The sequence below is a fragment of the Chaetodon trifascialis genome, chromosome 13 (assembly GCF_039877785.1).
Source record: "Chaetodon trifascialis isolate fChaTrf1 chromosome 13, fChaTrf1.hap1, whole genome shotgun sequence".
Lineage (NCBI taxonomy): Eukaryota > Metazoa > Chordata > Actinopteri > Chaetodontiformes > Chaetodontidae > Chaetodon > Chaetodon trifascialis.
Window position 1 is genome coordinate 19,340,303 of NC_092068.1, and position 21,437 is coordinate 19,361,739.

At 43.1% G+C, this 21,437-nt stretch overlaps 1 protein-coding gene across 1 annotated transcript; it reads right to left on the reverse strand.

The window, feature by feature from the left end:
- Window positions 1–525: 525 nt before the first annotated feature.
- ndnfl (neuron-derived neurotrophic factor, like) lies at window positions 526–12,118 on the reverse strand. The gene is made up of 4 exons (XM_070976829.1): window positions 11,504–12,118; window positions 8,414–8,665; window positions 4,288–4,412; window positions 526–2,664 (listed from the first exon to the last, which is right to left on the reverse strand). Exons 2-4 carry the CDS (start codon window positions 8,590–8,592, stop codon window positions 1,214–1,216), a joined length of 1,755 nt encoding a protein of 584 aa, XP_070832930.1. The 5' UTR covers window positions 8,593–8,665; window positions 11,504–12,118; the 3' UTR covers window positions 526–1,213.
- Window positions 12,119–21,437: the final 9,319 nt, after the last annotated feature.

Genomic DNA, 21,437 nt, shown 5'->3' on the forward strand with positions numbered 1-21,437 from the left:
GGCAGTATGTTGTGCTGTATGTTGTGTGTTGTTGCTGAGTTACACCAAATGTCATTTATCTGTCGAGGCTCACGTATAAGAAGTCAAAAAAGTTCAACAAATCCCTGCATAATTATAAGACTCTGGTAACCTCACTTCAGATTATTTATGGTTACTTGTTAATTAATTATTATAAGATCAATCCTAAACCCATGATTCAGTGGACCTAACTGAATTATGTTTTAACAGTACATTACAGTATGTTATCAGAATTATACAGCCAAAGTAGTGCAATGTGTTTGAGGTAATAATTGATCTGACTTTTCGGTAAATATAAACAATATAAATAGTAATTAGTTGTCAGCCAAAGGATAGATTTGTCTTTAGGAAATATTATAAACTGAGGGAGCAAACAACAGTCACTCTGAAACTATATTATACTTCTCTTTCCCGAGCGGCCCTGTCTAGAAACCAAAATGAATGCTTTAATCTCCATAAAATAAAATAAAAATCGAATTTGACAGTCCAGTTTACATACATGCATCAGTCAGTCAAGAACGAACAGATACCCTAGTATTTATTGGTGCGTTTGAAGCAGCACAAGAATACATCAAAGACAATGAGGCAAGTCACTAAGTATTTTTCACTGCTTCATGCGAAAGCAGAACACAAAGATACACACTGACTTTGAACTAAGCATCTGTAGATTGCACCCATCTGTGTTTATAAGCCTGTACAATATGCAGCACTGGAGATATACACTGCAAACCCCCCTGTCTCAGATGTTATCCAATTATTGCCCCATCTGTTTCTGTTGCATATTTGGCACAGTCTCTGTTGTTGTTTTTGTACTGACTTTCTGTTATCACAAACCTCATCTGTCCTTTGTACTCACACACAAAATAAGCACTTGGACAACTGGCACATCATTATCATGATCAACAATGAAAAAACAAAATGACAAAAGCACTAGAGTTGTATTGTAAATGTTATGAACTTTTGCTGGTGTGCAGATCCTTCTCATGTGCTTTCCATCCACTTGCATGGATAGTGCAAGTGGAGTTTGAATATAGCCACTGCTCCTCCAGAGGGAATATTTCTTTGTTATGGTAACAGTCTCTCCACAACAGTCAAATGGCTTCGTTCTCATGGTCAGTCTTTACAGCATGTCCATGGCCGATGCGGTTTTCCCTAAACCGGGACAGTCTGAAAACCTCCTGTAGGGGGCGGCAGCTCAGCACTCCTTTCTGGTCTTCACCATCTTACTGGCGTACTTGATCGGGATCCCCCAGCGTCTCATTAGATAGACATCAAACACATAGGCCATCCCTGGCTCCAGGCCCCCGATCACAGCTGTAGTGACAGCCCGCCGAGGATTCAGCTCCTGGAAATACTTGCAGAGAACCCTCTCTGTGTCAGAGCGGGACTCTGGCCCCAGACAGGGTGCAGTTAGAGCTGATACTCCCCCAGCCTCTGCTTCACGGTTGCCCAGCTTCCTGCGGTACACGCAGTACAGGCTTCTTTCCTCTGTGCCCATCCACGCCAGGGTGACACTGTTGCAACCACGCAACCGGTTGAAGGATTTTATCTGCAAAGTGGAAGGCAGAGACGGGACCCCTCTGCGGTGGTAGGCTGAGGAGGTCTGCATTTTGACTGAAGCTGTCAGACCTCCTGGTAGAGCTGGGTCTGCAGCAGCAGAGATGTGGCCTGTGGTGGTTCCTTCTCTCTCCAAGTGGATGAGATAAGAAGGACTTCCCTGGAGCCAAATGTGCGATAAATCTCCCCCAACAGCCTGGGAGGTCAAAACCTGACCTTTACTGGAGACGGTGACCTTGACCTTCTCACTTACACCACAGCTCTGCAAAGTGAGGAGGCCACTCTGCTGCAAGCCCCGAGGACGGAAACTGAAGAACTGCTCTGAGATGGAGCCTCTGTCGTTGAAGGTCACCCACCTCAGCTCTCCTTCTCTGAGCACGGTGATCGTCGCCCGAGCCTCCTCGTGCGTTCGAGCTAATGTCCCCTTGTAGGCCATGCTGGTCCCGTTCAACCTGTCAATCACGAAGACGTCAAAGTAATACTGGGTGTCAGGCAAGAGCTCAGAGATGGTGCAAACACTCTCTGTCCCCTCACACACACACTGGAGATCAGCATACTCATCAGTGAGCGTAGAAGGTGGACTCTGGGGTTCAGGGTATGAGTCCCACTGCTGCCACCACCACTCTTTCAGAATCGGCCACACCGTCACCCTCCTCCTCCTCTCCTTCTTTTCTTGTTTCAGGTCTTTCTCTTTCCTCATGCTCTCTCGGGCAGCACAGAGACTGGGGTAGTTTTTCTGAGAGTTGACAAGGACACAGTAATCATAACTTTTCTGTGTGTGTGGGAGGCTGGTTATGGAAGCACTGGGTGCCCAGCTGAGGGTGACACTGGTCATGCCGACGCCTAATGTGTGAACTTGAGGGTCAGCTGGGAGCACGGGGAAGACACCTGAGGGCCCTGGGCCTTCATGGAGGTACACTGTAGCTCGAGTGTTCTGCTGTTTGGAGCGAAGCCTCACGATGTAAATGGAAGCATGGGGGTAGGAAGGACCCCTGTAGGTGTCCACTGCGTTGCCTGTGAAGCTGTGCATTTTCTCCTCAGTCCCAGGACCTTGCCACCACACCTCGGGCATACTCTTTTTGGTGCTCCCTGTGAGGGAAAACAAGAAGCAAGATGATGTGCAGAGTTTGACGCTAGAAGGTTGGTTTTATCTTTGTCTTATGAGTTTCTCTGTTCTATTAACATTAGCATTAGCAGAAGTTTGTGCTCATCATGAGAAACAAATAGTCTCCAGAAAGTCGTCCGACCAAAAATTGTCACTGCTGTCATGTTTGTGCACAGATGAACATGAATGCGCAAACAAGACAGAACATGAGCTTTTTTATTTTAGCTATTTTTGAATTTTGTGCTAATCCAGGCTAGCTGTTTCCTATTGTTTCCAGTCATTATGCTAAGTTAAGCTAATCACCTCCTGGTTCTAGCTCCATACTTAGCATTCAAGTATGAGAGTGGAGACGATCTTGTTGCAGGACACACGTGCCACAAATTGCATACAATAATGAATAACTGAGAAAATCCTCAGCACCTAATTAATGAACAAATAAATAAATAAATCCCGAATTGCCACTTGAAAAATAGTCAGCGTTATTTTCATTCATACCTAAAGTATTGTCATTTTGAAGTACACACTCTTCACTAGAATGACGCAACTGGCAATTAAACACGAAAAAACCCGCCAACGCTCGCCTTCACTGTTCAGCCCTCCTCAAGATGAGAAATCACTCCTCAAATGAGACCAAATGTTTCAGAATCAAAGTGAATAATTCAGGCAGGCGATGGGGACCCATGAGCTCAGGGTCTGAATGATTCATGTGTCATTTTATAACTTCATAATGTTATTTTACCATGTAGAAGCTTGTTTAGTTAACCTGGAAAAGTACTGATGGAGCACTCCAAGGCATATCTTATTTCCAAAGATCTGTGCCCTTTTAGGTTGGAAATTTGGTTTGGTTTACTTTCAGTACTCGTTGCACTGACTTTTAAGCCATTTTCTAAGTTTGCTGCTCAATAACTTTTTTCATTCTTCCGAGTTTATTTGGTTTCTTTGGTTTGTGAGGCAGAAAATACTGCAGACTAAGAGCACTGTTTTATTTTATTGTTTTTTCGATGTTTGAATCAAGAGTTGGCAGGCCTCTCCAGTTGAAATGTGTGTGTGTATGTGTGTTTTATGAGATTTTAAAATCCAAATCCAAAGCCTCATGTAAGATTTATGACAATGTGACAACCCGATATGATCACACTCACCCTCTCTGTCCTTGTCAGAGGTAGTGCCTGGCATTTAGAACAAATATATAGTATTTTTCTGTCTTTGAACTTAAAGATAGATGGATACAACGTGCTGATAAGAAGATGTAGGATGAAAATAATATCTGCTGTGCTTTTGGTTTAGTTTATCAGTCTGGAAATGTGATCTAACTGTGCTGGTAAATGAAAGCTATGACCTCCAGGCTGTAAACATCTAAAGGCAATAAAGTATTATTCCTTATATGACTTCTAGTGTTTTGAGCATCCTTACGACTGCACTACAAATTCTGCTCGTAAAGCTGTACAAAGTTAAGTAAGATTAGAGTCTTTGCCCTCTACTAAATCCCTATCTGTAATGTAGTGATGATAATATCTAATTGATGGTCTTGGCTGAGCCAGATGTACTGATGGCCTGCAGGGTGAAGTCGGTATGTGAAGGTGTAGGTTGGGGTATTACTGCTCACTCACACTGCAGGCTCTTAAGGGGTTTGTCCTTCAGAGTGCGGGCAGCCAAGCTCCATTCGATGGGGAGGTCACATGGGCTGACGGTCACCGACATCACCGGAGCCTTCTTCTTCAGCGTGAAGTATAGCCTGTGGAGGAAACACCAGAGACATCCACAAGAAGTTCATTCATCACGCCGAATGTCAAGAAGATAACGTCCTCCGGTGCATACTGTGCAACATTCTTTCATTTTGTTGGGTGATTTTCAGATATGCCGGGCTGATTGTAATTTTCTTTCCTGAAGCTTGAAATTTTCAGCATTGCAGCTGTTTCAAACATCTGCCGGTCGCTGTCTTTCCATTTGCCTACATGCTGATCAGACATTTGATAGCAGATCAGGAGAGGTGACCCGGGAATCACACGATAAGGCCGCATTGATGGATATCTGCCTGTTTGCTGTAACTATCTGGGATCGTGCTTAGCATAGAAACTGTCCCGTATTGCAATCCAGTGATTTACAGATCTGCTGGCAGTTCAGTGGAAGTTTAAGGATGTTTAACATTCACACTATGGTGGTCTGATCTCATTTCAATTCAAATAATCACTGTTGTTGACTCGAGTCAATGTTAAAACGTTCACCTCCACAAATGCACAAGAAGTCTGTCTCCTTTAAACCCAAACTGTTCTGTTTGGTGTCATGTCTTCATAGATAGTTACCCTTTATGAAAATTAAGCACCTGCATTGTTATTTGTGAATAAATATTTGTTCTCCTTCCTTACAAATGTCATTATTCATGAATCTGTGCAGATGGCGGTTGTTCCCAAACAGATGTGCGACACTGTCATTCTCAAGGACACTTTTAATAGAGTGATTAATTTCTGAATCAGTGTTTTCTCTCCATTATTTGTTGTGCAGATCTGCATGACTGCACCAATGGACAGACTGCAGCACACAGGGAGATGCAATTCGTAATTTTCAGCTCCCAGTTTCAGAAAGCGAGCACTGGCACTGTTGTGTAAGGTTCAGGCCAAATGGGCTCCACTTCCTCTCGCTCGCTCTACAGTGGTGCTGGAATCAGCCACTGTCTAGAAAGGTGGTTGGGGAATGGCTGGTGACTTGTTATTGAAGTGGAAACAAGGGTAAATCTGATGAGCAGGCCTCAAGATTTATTCATGGGTCTTCAGTGAACTGCAAGGGAGCAAAACTTCACTTTTTTACTGTTCTGGAGTCAGTGGTGGTGCGAAAAAATGCACTTACTTTCGGACAAGAATTCAACTTCTTTCAGCAGCAAAACAAACTGTTTTAAGAATATTCTGCTTGTATGATCCACTCTAATTCACTTTTTCATCCTCTTGTTGTCATTTTAACTTTATGTCAAGTCTCTTTTCCAGACAAAATTATTGTTAAGATTAATAATTATCTTCAAAAATCAACTGTTATTTGGAAATTTTAGACAATAAGATGGCAAACATCTGCTGGCTCCTGCTCCTCTAATGTGAACATTTTTTTTTTTTAAACATATCTTTATTTATTTTTTAACACATTTTTAACACTTTGAACATATGGCAGTAATGAAAGTAATAAGAGAAAAAAAATACTAATACAAAAGGGATAAATAGATGAATATCACGTTTAAATAAATAATTTTTTTTAAAAGGAAGAATAAATTATATCAAGGAATTAGCGAAATTACTGAGCAACAACTAAATACAAGAAAGGAATAGAAGGGGGAAAAAAATAAAAAGCACACTCTTGTCAGTACCTTAAATGTTATGTATTTCCCATTGCCACCTCCGTATCTCCAACTTCCAACAGTTCTAGAAACAACTTCCAGATGTCATAAAATTCAGAGGGCTTCTTTCTGACAATATAGGTCAGCTTCTCAAGAGCCAAGCTCGACGTTAAGTTTTTCAACCATTGGTTAAAAGAGGGGCAGCTAACATTCTTCCAACATAATGCAAACCAGCATTTGGCCTGCAGTAAACAGTGGTCAACCATTTTTCTTTCTTTGTAAGATAAAGGACAGTCCTCTGGATAAATGCCTAAAATGCAAAGCTTAGGACATAGAAGTACCAGGGAAGTTGTGATTTGAGAGATATATTTTAACACAGAGCTCCAAAATTTTTGGATTTCTTTACATTTTCATAAACAGTGAAACAATGTACCCTGGTGGTTGTTGCATTTATAACAAAGATGAGGTACATTAGAATCAAATTTATTAAATTGTACAGGGGAAATATATGTTCGCATTATCCAGTTAAATTGTACCATTCTCAATCGAGTGTTGATGGTACTACTCCATTCACTGAGTGAAATGTCCTCTACTAAGTCACTAATCCACTCCCGTCTCTTACTGTCCAAGTTGTCATTATGATTTTCAACCAGCAAATTATAAAACCGGGAAACCAATCTTTTCCAAAAACAGTCTTTTGTGACATGTGTTTCTAAGGTAGATAATGGAGGTTGTTGTACTGAATTGTTTAAGTGAGACAAAATAAAACTTCGAAGTTGTAAATATTTAAAGAAATATTTCTGTGGTATATCAAACTTAGTCTTGAACTCACTGAATGACAGTAGAGTACACTCCTCATATACATCCTGCATTCTTATTATACCCTTGTTCAGCCATGTTTTAAAGCCCATACCGTTCTTTGCCGGGGCAAAGTGATCATTACCCCAGATCGGGGCAAAACAGGACAACCTTTGGAGAGTCACACAATAATTTTTGTACCACATGCCAAACCACAATGGTATTTGTTACAAAAGGATTAGTAGTATCTTTCTTTAATGTTTTTAAAGATGCTGAGTATAAATAGCTGTTCAATGATAAACCTTTTGAGGATTGTTTTTCAATTTCTAACCAGGGCATGACAACGTCTTTAGAAAACCAGAACATTGTGGCCCTGAACTGTGCAGCCCAATAATACCATTCTAGATTAGGCAGTTGTAGCCCACCCCTATCGTAAGGTAGATATAAGAGGGAGAGTCTGAGTCTTGGCTTCCTATTGTTCCAGATGAAATTGGAAAGAAGCTTTTTGGTCTTGGGAAAAAAAGAAGGAGGAGGGGCTAGTGGAATTGATTGAAAAACAAATAGGAATTTAGGTAATATAGTCATCTTTATTATGTTTATTCTTCCCAGAATAGAGAGAGGTAGCGTTGTCCATCTCGAGATTTCTTCTGACACGCTAATGTGAACATTTTGCTGATGTTCTCTCTTTTATATGATCGTGAATTAAATATCTTTTGGATTTGAGGCTGTTGATCGAACAAAACAAGCAATTTGAAGACCAAGCGCTCGGGTAAATTGTAGTTGGCATTCTTCTTTATTTTCTGACTTTATATACATGGAGTGGTTCCAAACCTATTTTGTCATATTGTCGTACTCCCACGGGCTCATCAGATGAGCTCAAGTACTCCTTCACGTACACCACCCGCCATGTTCAATGTGTTCGTTTAAGTGGATTTGAATTGGGATGTTATTTAGCAATGTTAATTATATATAATTTACATTGTTCGACTATTGTTTTCATACAAGATACAGTCACATTGTCCATGTTCAGGTTTGCTCTCTTTCATTTCTTGATGCTAGAAAACTAGACATTTCAAACATTTATGCACTGCTTCTGCTCATAGCTGCTTTTCATGCACTGCCAAACAAAGTACATTTACTCAGGAGCTGCTAAAGTACAATTTCAAGGTATTTGTACTTGAGTATCTCAATACTCTTCTACCTTATACTTCAACTCCACTACATTTCAGAGGCAAATATTGTTCTTTATACTCCTCTACATTTGTTGTTGACATGTTTCGTTACTTTTTAAATATTAAGATTAATAATACGATCTATTATGAATAAATAATGAAGATTTATCATTATAGGTTGAGATAAGATAATTCTCAAGCTACCCAGCAGTATAAGAGGTATCTAAATTTAGACCCACGTTAACCTTGCAGAGCTGTGGTGTGTTCTTTAGAAGAGGCCCATTACAGATTGAAGTTTCTTGGATATTGTGACAATAAAGAACAGCACCGCAGCGGTTTGTAATGCTACTTTGTGAGATAATTTCCCTCCTAAACACATCAGGAGATATGCACATCACATGACGGCATATTGCTTCATACCTTTCCCCATCCCATCTGTCACCCTACCTGCGGGTTCGTCCTTTGGGGAGCGTTATGGAGGTGATCTTTCCTTCCGGTAACCATGTTGTCGGCCGAAGCGGCACCTCGTTCTCAGGCGCCAGGGCCGAGTGCGCCTGGGGCCACGAAGAGCCACAAAACAGCACCAAAGCTGCACCGAGACACCAGGACGGGGACATGAGCGCCATGGCCAGCTCTTGCTCTCTGTCTCTTTCACTCGTTCGCTTCCTCAATCAACACGTCTTGGATCTCTCCCAGGCTCTGAAAATGCACGGTGGAAAGGTCAAGACCATCAATCAGAGCCCATCAGCAACACACACATCCACAGTAATGCACTCAAACACACTTAGTTAAATTTCTACTGTACCATTCACACAGACGCTAAAGAGCTGTAGCTGCTGATGATTCATTGATATGAAGAAACATCCTATCCTATTCAGACAGAATTATTCATGCAGCGGGAAAGAAATTGCCATGCTATATTACTCTGGGATGTGTGTGTATATGTGTGTGTGTGTGTCTGTGTGTGTAGCACAGCTTGACACTCACTGTATAAAATCACCCATCGCACTACTTTTCAAAGTGTGAAGTGGGTTGCTAATATCACTCTGAAGTCGATGCCTTTACATCTACATTTCTATTTTTAGTCGGGGTGGTTCAAATGGGTCTGTTCTCCAAATATCTTTCATCATGGGTATTAGCGGCCATTTTATCAGGAGAAAGTGACGCCATGCTGATGTGCAGAGAGGTACACAAACAACACCTGGAGGTGCTCTGATGCAGTCAAATCCAATCAGCATACATAAATGCAAAGCCTAACAAGAGGAACTTGCATCAGACTGTTCTCTATCTCCTTTTCTTTCTGTCTTTTATTGCATTTCTTTCACACTCTGTTGCTGCTTTCTTTCCCCTGTCTTTTTTTATGCGTATATTTATGTATGGGGTTGTGATCGTGTGTGTGGTTGGGATTTAGTGATAGCAGATAGGATGATTACAGGTCTCAGTGTTCTTCTTTCTCCCCAGAGGAAACACATTTGTTCAAAGTCACACAGTCTTCACAAACACACTCCCCGCCTTCCTCTAACAAGGTGTATTATGTCAGTGCTGTGCCCTATAGATCAGATGACAATCACAGTGGAACCATGAAGGCGGCTACAGAAGGTACATCTGAGCCTTTCGGGCCCCGGGACGCTCCGAGATCCAAACTCACAAACCGTCGCACAGCTACAAAGTCGCACAGAGGCGCCTGCTCATTATCCTTGCAAAGAAAGAGGGGAGTGAACGACCCATAAAGCTTTAACTGAGAGACATGCAGTGGGAAGAGAGGCAGATTGAAATGGGAGGGAGGGAAAGGAAGGGGAGGCTGAGGAAGGGAGGGCTGTGGAAATGGAGAGCAAGAAGAGGAGGATGTTGGATCCTGGAGTAATTAGAGGCAAAGAGACGGAAAGAGGGAAAGAGGAGAAAGTGCAACTGGAAAAACAGAGGGTAGGAATCAGAGGAAAAAAAACATTATTGCCACGCAACAAGGTTGCAATGAATTTGTTTCGGTGTTTTAGCCAGACACATGAAGCTGATCGGCGCTTACTTCAGCCCCCATGTCGAATGGGTTCTAATGTGTCACATATTACCAGACGGCCGCACAACCTCACAGCCCTTCTCACACTCCCCCTCATTCAATCTTGATAAAGATGAAGACATAAAAAAGCTTGGCGGGCTTGTTTCTTCAAAACGCGCCCGCTAATAAAATATGCATACGGCTCCTCAGCAAATTATGGCCAATTGAATTTTCATAAGGCAAAAAGGCTGGGTCGTAGAGAGAGAGGGAGCCTGGTGAACTTAACTACCGCCCTCTATAAATAAATACACACTCCCCTCTAAACACAGGAGCTCATGACTTTGATGGTCCCGCTCACTCTCTGCTCAGCTCTTTTTTTCTTTTAGATGAGTTTCCTCTTTCCATTATGTTTATCCCAGACTGTCAACTGGCTGCATTTATTCTGGATACTGTTTGGGTTTTAATTAAAGATACTTCATCCCTGCTCTGTTTGCCTCTCTCTCTCTCTCTCTCTCTCTGCTCTCTTCTCTTTCTGTCTGCTTTTCACTTCCTTTGGCCCCCTTATTTAGAAGTTGACGCAGGCTCAGTTTCAGAGGGACAGGTTGAGTGCTGTGTGCTATCTGTCCACACATTGTATTAGCTATCTTCTATCTCCCTGTGCTCTGGCAGGACCATCTGCCTTCTGTTATCTGTGGGCAGAGACAGATTAAATGGCATGGGGTGGTCCCTGCAGGATCCGTTGTCCCCCCAAACTACTGTGGGCAAAGAACTGGCCTGTGGTTCATGCCGGGGGTTGACGAAATGATGGTGGGGTAACGTGCAATGACCATGGAACTTGATAGGATTTTATGGTTGATTTTCTTCCTCGCTGCATGTGCATTTGAATATATTAACCCCTCTCCTGCCTTTTTTTCTATCATTGTCCCTTTGTGCCTGCATTTCACTCTCCTTGTCTTGTACATTTCCCTCTCGCACACTTTGGCACAGTATCGCACCCTTTCTGGATACGTACTTTACGTTGGCTCTTTCTCTCTGATCCCTGCCCGACTCCACAGTCATACTTTTCTGTTCACATGACAGGAGCATTATTAGCGCTCAGAGAGCAAAGGCAGACACGGAGAGCAGTGAAATAGTCAAGTCACAGATAAACACAGCCTTCAAACATGCAAAGATGTGATGCTGTCAAGATGAAAACGATCCTGCAACAAATGAAAAGTGCCCTGCATCTGTCTCAGCTTTTTCAAAAACCCTCCAGAGACCACACACACACGCACGCACGCACACACACACACACACACACACACACACACACACACACACACACACACACACACACACACACACACACACACACACACACACACACAAAGAACTGATCCAAAGAAACAAGTTGCTGACTTACACATCCAGTTGAAATACGAGACGCTGACACACACACACACACACACACACACACACACACACACACACACACACACACACACACACACACACACACACATGCCCTGCAAGGACAACAACATGCATGCATGCATCCCCCTTACCTTCTCTCAGTGCACGCTCTCCCTCTCCTGCGCAGGGAGTGAGGGATGGGATCAAATGAGAGAGGGAGCGAGGATGGAGGAGGAGGAGGAGGAGGAGGAGGAGGAGGAGGAGGAGGAGAAGGGGATGAGAGCCGGTTGCAAGGAGAGGAGGAGCGACAGCAGGTTGTTGTCGGGTTTTCCTCCGTCTCCGTCTCCCATGGGGTGCTGCTCACTCTCTGCCTCAGGAGGTGTCTCTTCAAGGCTCAGGTGTCCCTTCAGGGCTGCCCCACCTCCTGTGCGCCCTGGTGCGGTGCAAGGCTCCCCTGACGCTCTCCTCACTCTTTCTCTCTGTCTCTCAGTCCTTCACACGTGGAGGCTCGTCCTGCTGAACACTGTGCGAATGTCATCCGGTCAGTGACGGCTGTGTGCCCTCTTCTCTTCTTGTTTTCTCTCTTTTTTCCCCCCCTCCTGTTCTTTTCACTTGTTCCCTCTGTTTACCTCCTCCGGTAGTGAACAGAGCTCACTTGCAATTCAAATGGGCTCATGTGTGATTGTGTGTGTTTGTGTATCTGTATGTGCAATCTGAGAGTGAGGGAGCGAGTGGGTGAGTGTGAGGGGGCTGGCGGTGAGGTCGCTGAATGGGGGTGGTGATGAGGAGAGAGGAGAGAGAGAGGGAGAGAGAGAGAGATGTGTTGTGAAGAGCAGCGTTAGGGAAAGGGGAGGTGATGTAAAAGTTAAATACATTAACCATTCTCTGGCTGGTGTGATAACATCTGTAAGAGGGGAGCGCTGCAGACTGCGTGTTAGAGGTTACACTGTCTTTGTGCTCTTATCGCTCGTTCAATCAGGCGCTTAGGCTGAGTCTATATGAACATGTTTGAATGGAAGAATGGCCTATTAGACGCTTAATGGATTTTATGCATAATAATTTGTGTGCCTTTTAAACAAATTAAAAATGGTACCATGTCAAATTGAAAGAGGAAAACTGGACTTTTGTCCAGTTTCTAACAGTGCTGAGGAAACATTTATATGATTGTTTTGTTTATTTTTCACATGAAAATTAAAAGAATAGGATATTTCTATTTATCTTTTCTTAAGATATATAATAGAAAATAAAAAGAGGATGCACAGTTTGATCATGGCTTGATTGTGACACTGACTAAAATTTGATTTTTATATATCAAATAATTTTCTGTACTGCACAACACTACTCAGAGCTCAGATATAGGTTTAGCTACTGGTTTTGAATATTATCTATAGTTTAAAAATGCCATCTTTTTGGGATTTCAGTGTATTTTATAGCGTTTAAGTTCAGAAAATGTGACTACAGCTCTGAATGGTTTTGGGATTAAGGTATAGATATACACATAAATATAAATATACAGAATTTGACAGCGAACAAGAACACACATTTTTTTTAATTTGCAATTCATGCTTGCTCTCTTGCATTCACGGTTGACACGGTACATCCTCCTCAAAGGACTGGTTGAACTAATTAAATTGTTGCATTTAATAGCAGTCTCACTGAGCACTTGTTTATGTTTCCTTTGCAGGAATAGTTTGACATTTTGGGAAATATGATATTCACCTTCTTGCCAAGCTTTAGATGAGAAGAGCGATATGACTGACACATCTGGAAATATGAAGCTGGAGCCAGGAGACGGTTAACTTAGCTGAGAACAAAGCCTGCAAATAGGTGTAAACAGATTGAATTAATTTACTCATTATCTCTCATTTGTTTATTCTGCATGAAAACTGAGAAAATATCTGTTTGTGGTTTCATGCGTGCGACAGTTCCTTGGCAGGAAGTGACAGAGCCAGGCTAGCTGTTTCCAGTCTTTGTGCTAAGCTAAGCTAACCAGCTGTAGCTTCATAATTACTGTGCAGACTGCTGTCCATTTTCCTTTGTTTCTCCCTCTGCTTTCTCTCTCCCTATGTACTTTTCTCATATAAGCCTTCCTGTGCCTGATTTCAGCCTTGCTGAAGTTTAGTCTGGTAGCTCTGTAGCTTGTATTTGCTGCCTGGAGCATGGGGCTGGGTTTCAGAGTGAATCCCCCTCTCCGTGGAGCTGAAATTAAAAACCTGTGCTCCTGCGTGTTATAGTGAGGGCACAATATAATGAACTGGAAACCTACCAGGCAGAGACTATATCTGTAAGTCTGCATACAGGACGGCCATATTGAAAGCTTTATGTCTTTTAGATCTCAGAGGATGGGGGGGGGGGGCATTCATATCAGTGGCTCTCCAACCCCACCCAGCCCTCTCATCTCCACACAATGGTGGGCCTCATGTACCGCGCTCTCTCTCCTGAGCTCTTTAATCAATATCATTGGGAAAATAGAAAGAAGCCCGCCACATTGTGCACTAACTCCCCCTTGTCCATTCTGTGATGGGGCCTTTTCTCACTCATTTACCAGGTACTTCAGTGTGTGGCTATTGAGGTCGCTCTGAATGGGACCCACTCCACCCAGAGGGAATATTGTCTGACCGCAGGCTAAGTCTCAGAGACCCCCACTCTCCCTTCCTTTCTGTCTGCCTGCAAAATCACTTCAAAGAAGAATAAAAAATGTGGCACATGAGCGCTATTAATAAATGTATCACAACTGGTCTTTTTTTTTTTTTGGAGTGAGGACCCTTTACTGCGGCTGGACCCCCTTTCGAAGCCACCAGTCTTCCTCTCTGCATCCCTCTCCATTCGCTGGCCCACTTTACAGTCCCTAAGAAGTTCTGAAAGTCGGCAGTCTGGCAGTGCTTGATACGCCGGCTGCTTTTGAAGATTGGATGGTGATTAACCTTAGAGAGATTACTGCACACATACAACTTTCTATATGAGCTGCAGTCTTACAACTTTTCTGGAGGGAGAATCTGATTTGAGAATCACGTCGTAGTCTGTTTTCCTAAGACTTTGGACATCTGTCGGACATCTGTCAGACCTGGAATTGATGCACAGGCCTGGGTGACACACGCTCACCAGCTCTCACACACATCCTCTCTCCGTTTCGCTGCCATCGTGACTGGCCTGAATATTTCTTTTGATCCCACAGCTCCTCTCCTCTTGTGTTGTCGTTTAATAATTTATCAACACACAGTCACTGGACAAACTCCATCCGCACAGAAAGCGACAGAAAGTGAGAGTAAAAATTTCATTTGGCATAATTGCATGAAAAGAAACTGCAAAACTGGCCTTTTCATCTATTATTGATGTCTGCTTACAAGCCATGCATAATGCAGGGGGCCGTCTTTGTGACAAGCATGTATTAAATATCATGTTCTGGGGGTCGGGGGTCTCATACTGCATGCTTTCACTGCCACAGTTAGCTGGCTCTGGTACTGAGTAATAGCCAGTGTTGTAAAAGCAAAGAGAGAAAGAGGGATTGACAGTGAGAGAAAGCGATGGAGTGAGATTGACAGAGACGAGATGAAACGGGGGGACATGAGGGAGGGAGGGCGTGCTAGCTGACAACGGGTTAACAGGAATCTTTATTTTTAACAACATGTCATCACCAGCCGCCCATCTGCTCCTGTGCTGTCAGAGTCCCTTGGGAGTGTGTGTGTGTGTGTGTGTGTGTGTGTGTGTGTGTGTGTGTGTGTGTGTGTGTGTGTGTGTGTGTGTGTGTGTGTGTGTGCATGCGTGTGTGTGTAAATGTGTGACAGAGAGAGAAAGGAGAGAGATCCAACCAAGCCATCACAGATCAGATCACTGATCAGCCCCTGAAGGAGGAGGAGGAGGAGAACAAGGTTAAAGAGGTGGGTGGCACACAGATATCTCCCTCCTCTAATATCCAAATGGGGTGTGACAGGGAGGACAGTAGGACTGGAGGTGTGTGTGTGTGTGTGTGTGTGTGTGTGTGTGTGTGTGTGTGTGTGTGTGTGTGTGTGTGTGTGTGTGTGTGTGTGTGTGTGTGTGTGTGTGTGTGACAGGAAGGTAAAGTAGGATTAGGTGGATCAATCTACAACTGCCCTTTCTGTGTTTGGAAGGGGGGATGGAAAGAGGTGCAGACGGTGGTCCAGAGGTAATGAGAGGGAATCTATTAGCACAGAGGACGTGGGGGTATGAGGACACACAAAGAAAGAGCAGCGGTTAGGAGGAGGAGGTGTGGAGGCTATGTGGACCTCCAGGGGTGGCCCCAACAGCTCATTTTATTTATTTTCTTTTTCGGATACATGGACTAGTCCCTCGGGAAGAGGGAGGCCATTGAGAAGAGATGTTTGTTGGTGGAGGAAGTCGGGGTCTGGGCTTTGTATTCAGAGCTTCTTTTTTTTTTTACTCAGCAGAGAGACAGGACCAACAGCGAGCCGTTCCGCAGGTCACTCATCATTAGCAAATACAGTTCAGTACAGTTAATCTCTCCGCTTTTATTCTCTCCTCATGTCTGTTTTCCTTTTCCCCCCCAAAGTTTAGACTTGTTTTTCACTCTGCTAAGATGAACTGCAGTCCTCCAGTGGTCCACTCCACTTTATCAAAGTTTTCAGTGAAGATCTGGTGGAATGAAAACAGCTTGTTTTCATATTTATGGTGATGCACTTTCTTGTTGCACGACATGTAAAGCAAGCAGTGCTCGGTCCTTGTTTTGCCAGGCGTCTGCACTGAATGTGCATCTCACATCGAGTACTGAAATCTCTCCCCCGTTCTTCATCTTCCAATGTCTTTCTCCCCTCGACTCATCCTTCAGGCGTGGTAAATTTGAAGGCTAATTAGTCCAGAGAAACCAGCCATACCAGAGATCCCACCCCGGGCCACACTCGCATCCTCCAATTGATCTTGTAGTATCAACACAAGCAAAACCACACATAAAAACATGCACAAAACAGAGGCAAACAAATAAGATGCAACAAGAGTTTTTAGAGCAGCATGTATTATAGATGGTGCATACATACAAAAAGTCAGCAAGCTTGCATTATGCAAGTTTCTTGACCTTGACAGAGGTCAACTGTTTCAAATATTCTGCATCATGCTCAGAGATGCTATTTACAGAGTCGGCTGTGAAGGAAATGTTTTGCAGCGTCAAAACCTTTTTTCTTGCATTTCCTCTTCTCCTCTGTTCCTTCTCAACCTTCCCCTCCCCCCACCCCCCACCCCCCCACTCTCCGTTCTCAGTCTTTCCCTCATTTCTGATCCATTTTTTATGCATTACTCCATTACTCTCAACTCCCATTTACAGTGCATTACCTCCTCCCATCTTTCACAAACACACTTTGTACTTCTCCCTCCTTCCTTCAGTCACTTTGCTCCCCACCTTCCCTCACTCGCTCTCCTTCAGTGCATTATGACACTTTCCTCCACTTCTCCCCTTCAGCCCCTTCATTATCTCTTTGTCTCTTCTCCGGTCACGTCATCTCATGCTAAGCGTTTCTTTTCCCCTTATCTTTGCCTCCCATCTAGTTTGTCATTCTGTATACATCGCGCCGTCTGTCTGCACCTCGCTTTTAAGTGGTTATTCAAAGCATGCCATGTAATTTGGTACTTAATGTTGCCCCTGCTCTTTTAAAAACAAGTGTACAAATGTCAGCTAATGTAATTAACAACACTGGCGGTCAGTCCGTCCACACGTCTATTTGTCCCCTTTGAGCACACACGAATGCACAGACAGTCAGCAGACTTGATTTGAAGATGTGATAAATCACTGAATTACAAGCTACTTTACAACGTCAAATGGATGAGTGAGCAGTGTGCGGAGATGCCATTCTGTAGCTTGTAAATCAGATAACTGCAGCAATGTTGTCTTCAGTGAGTTCTTTACAAAAGACATGCAGACATTCATGGCTGTTTTTCATGTTAAAGGATGTTCTCTTTGATTGTAGGACACAGCCTGCGGGAACCCATTCTCATTGCTGTGGAAAAAACAAAGAACAAATCAGTTTGGTTTGAAATGACCTGTGGTACAAGTGAGGAAATTGGGCTTTATTGACGTGGGAAATCAAATAAATAAAGAAATGAAAAAATGTTTCTAGTGGGTAACTGTTGTCTTTAATTAGCAGGAAATGTAATAATATTAAGTGAGCACTCTGTGGAAGTAAATAATGGCCATACAAATTTCAAATCTGATACAAAACTGAAGACTTCGTTGGGAAATTTAATCACTACTGGATATTACTGTAGATGTAGAGATTGAAAGACAATTGAATTCATAGTGCTGCTAAATATCTTAAATCATGAAATTTATGTGGCCAGTGTCAGGTTGTGCAAACTTAATTTCCAGTAAAGTTATTTTCAGGGTTCACACATTCAGATAGAAAATTAAAGTGCTCAGTGTTCAAAAGTTGCTTATATTCAGATCTGGATCTTTTGATCTGAATTTCTTATTTTCTTTTTTTGAGTGTTAGTGTCTGATTGGTCAAATTCAGACACCAAGGATTAACAATCGAGCCTGAAAAATTTTACTCATCATGACGAGTACTACTAAACGTCTCAGGGGGAGCTTTTTAAGGTCTGGAGAAATGACCCCGATGATGTCATCAGGGTTGATTTCCCCGAAATCATAAAAGTCAGGATATCTTGGTCTCCATTGCATCTATTTTGACCATGCATTTTCCCCTTAAAAATTCAATAAATTAAGGAGAAAGGTCATGTTTTATACCTTATTTTAGAGTACTACTTGTAGCTAAATATAGGGAATGAGTATGATGGAAGAACGTGTATCAAAAGTATCCTGTTAAACTGGGAGAAGAATCTTTGCTCTTCTTCAACTGCAACTTTTAATCTGGAGTTACAGTAAAAGTTGTTTTAAGCCATCTCTAAATTTCATCAGTTCATATCTGTGACCATGAGCAATTACAGACATGCTGAGCAAAAGTTCTGACTAACACATGAAATGGTAGAACCAGGTCTCGGTGCGATCCACCATGCAAGCGGTCCACTCTTGCAGGGTCACCTTCCCGTTCCTGTTACGGTCACATGACCTGCAAACACAGCACAGTATAACGCATGGTGACCTCATCACATAGCACCAGCAGACAACAGGGCAATTACAGAAACACGTGCATACACTCACGCTCCAATGGACCTGTGCACAAAATGACATATTGGTGTATATACACACAGAGATGATACAAACACATCCATAAGTATGGTAACAACTACATTCAGGCTCTTCAACAGCCATTGTCTTTCAGCTCACCCTGCAGCGTTATCTCTGAAGGGTACTCCTTCAATTTGTGTTAATCCATGGGCAGCGGGAGACACAGCGGGTAATAAACATTATCATTGCTGGGAATGGCTTGACATTGACACAGCCGGCCCAACTCCCACAAAACCTGTCAGTGCAGACTGGCAGAGAAAAGGGGGGTTGCGTGGGAGATAGAGAAAGGGGAAGAGATGGAAGGATGAAAGAATGAGACAAAAGTGAAAATGAAGGAAGGGTTGACGGCGAGGGAGGCTGCGGATAAGTCTATTTGTAGGAGAGATGAAAGGCAAGTAGGAAGCACAGAAGGGGAAGAGACGCGCTTCAACACTGAGGAGGAGTAAGATGATGGAGAGGTGGTGTGGTCATGAGATCGGAGGGGAGGAGGACACAGGAAGAGGGTACTGGCATGGAGGATGAATGGATAGATGGCGTGCAGAGAGAACAGCATGGTGGGAGGTGCAACTTGGTCACAGAGCGGGGGCGAAATGCATCGCGGTGTGACATTTTTAACCCTTGGTGTTTCAGTAATTAGCTGAAAAATAACATATTGCAAGAGACAGAAGGTTCACATTAGGAAGCTTTGTGTGACATAAGGCGATGGCGATATGAACATGGTGAGCAGCACTGTCCTACCTTATTGACCACCAAGTCACCTTATGGTAAGTGAGATTTTACCTGCTTATCAAATAGGCCATGTAATCAAAGTTTTTTCCCTCCCATGCTATTGGCTTTCTGAAAATATGTGCAACTATAGAAATCAATCAGGGAACATTAGTTGATGACATGCTCTGATGGTATGTGCTTCTGACACAAATCATGCCAGCACTGAAGTCACTCAGATGTGAGTCAACTAAATGAATCATCATATAGGCCTAATTTGCTCCTGTCATTGATGGCATTCGCTGCTGGAGGCGGGACTGACTGAAAGAAAGGTGTAGCACAGTGCTCCAGTGGCATCCTCTTGTAGCGCAGCTTCCTCAGGTCCTTGCGGCTCAACTTGCCATCTTTGTTCTTGTCCAGTATGGTAAATCTTTGCTAAAGGGACAGAGGAAGAGAGACAACTTATGCACTGTTAGCATGATAACAAACTAAACTAACACGGTGAACATGGTAAACATCAAATCAGCTAAAAATCAACATGTTAGCTTTGTCTATTAAGAGCATGTTAGCATGCTGATCTTAGCATTTAGCTCAAAGCATCCTAGCTGTTAGCATGGTTGTAGTCTCTTGTAGACTCAACAAAAAGTTCATCCATGCTAGAGTTAGCGTTCATGTAAGGTAACATCCTTAATCTAGGAAGAATGAAGAAATAAAGAGTAGTATGCAAGCAATTCCAAAACGCTGTGGATCGGTTTTCATATTAAAATAATGTGTCTTCTTTTAATTCATTTGAGGCAAGGAGGTCAAGGTGGCTGGCGGGAGGATATTAAGTTATCCCTCCATTCACAGTCTTTTTGAATAATTTAGTGGTTATTGACCAAATCCTATTTATACATGGTGTTCTTGAGAGGCCCTGTCTCATTCTGTGGATGACCACACCACAAGCAACACAACCTACTTTCCACTTAAAGTAGGTTGTTAACATCGATTTCTCACCAGACAGTCCGTGAAGTGCAATTTGTATACTCGCACGATAGTGGTGTCTGGTGTCAAAAACAACTTTATGTTGAGTGTTACGGTGGGAGTGAAAGTGATTCCTGGGTGTATTATTTCTTCTGCCTGTACTTTCTTTAGTGTAACATTCTGTTATTGCTTCATCATTAGGTGAGGTCATCATGTATACATCTTCTCCCCTTGGATGCAGACTATTGGTGTCGGTCTGGTGCTTTGGCTCACTTCCAGCCTGAAGTTTCAGCTACCTGTGCTAGTTGTGTCCTCTGGGCGTGGCTGAGGCAGCTCTGGGGTGGAGCAGCAGGTGCGTAGGACTCCCCCATACGACTCAGGAGCAGGAACCAGTCCAGGAGACGGTATGGAAACTGGCTTAACTCCTCCTCGGTGCATTTAGCCTTGGGGACTGATCAAGAAGGATAACAGAGCTCATTTGGCACGCTGCAGTGCACAATGGAAATTGTGTGTAATACCTAATGTGTGTTTACCCAGACAGGGTCCTGTGTGAGCCAGGCCGGTGCGACGTCTCTTTCTGCAGGCCTCCTTATGCAGCAAACACTCATTCCCATAGGTCCGTCCCAGAACGCTGCACACTGGTGCCCTCTGCCTGATTGCATGAGTCAGTGCCCACATGCAAAACTATGTGAGGATGGATCATACAGTGTGCACAGCTGGATTAAATAAACTGCTGAACTTCATGATTTCATCCCAAAAACTTCACATGAAAGTAAAGGATACACTTCAGTGCTTTTGCTGCTCAAAACAGAAAATTATCAAAACCCCAAATAAGTGATTACTTGGTTTGAATGCCATTAGGTGTTTACCGTGGACAGGATTGAGGACAAACACACTTGGGGACAAGGACTCCATTTTCCTGAACCACCTGACACCAAGATCCCACTGGACTATGGCACTTCAGCAGCTCACAAAGCTTTTCTGCAACATGAAAAAACGACCTTGTTACTGCATATTTTTTCAGTTTCATCATTTGAAATGTGTATTTTCTTTGCCTGATTACAGGTCGGCTCTGATGACCACTTACTCTCAGAACTGATTGAAGGTGTTTTGGATGACGGTATCATATAAAATGTCTCTTAAGGGTCCATTTAAGATAATGAAATGGCATGGAGTGGTAATAAAAGTAAGTTAGATGGGATGTCATTTGATGAGACAGCCACCTTTCAATCACTTCACACTCAAGTCTTGGTCCAAAATACATTATT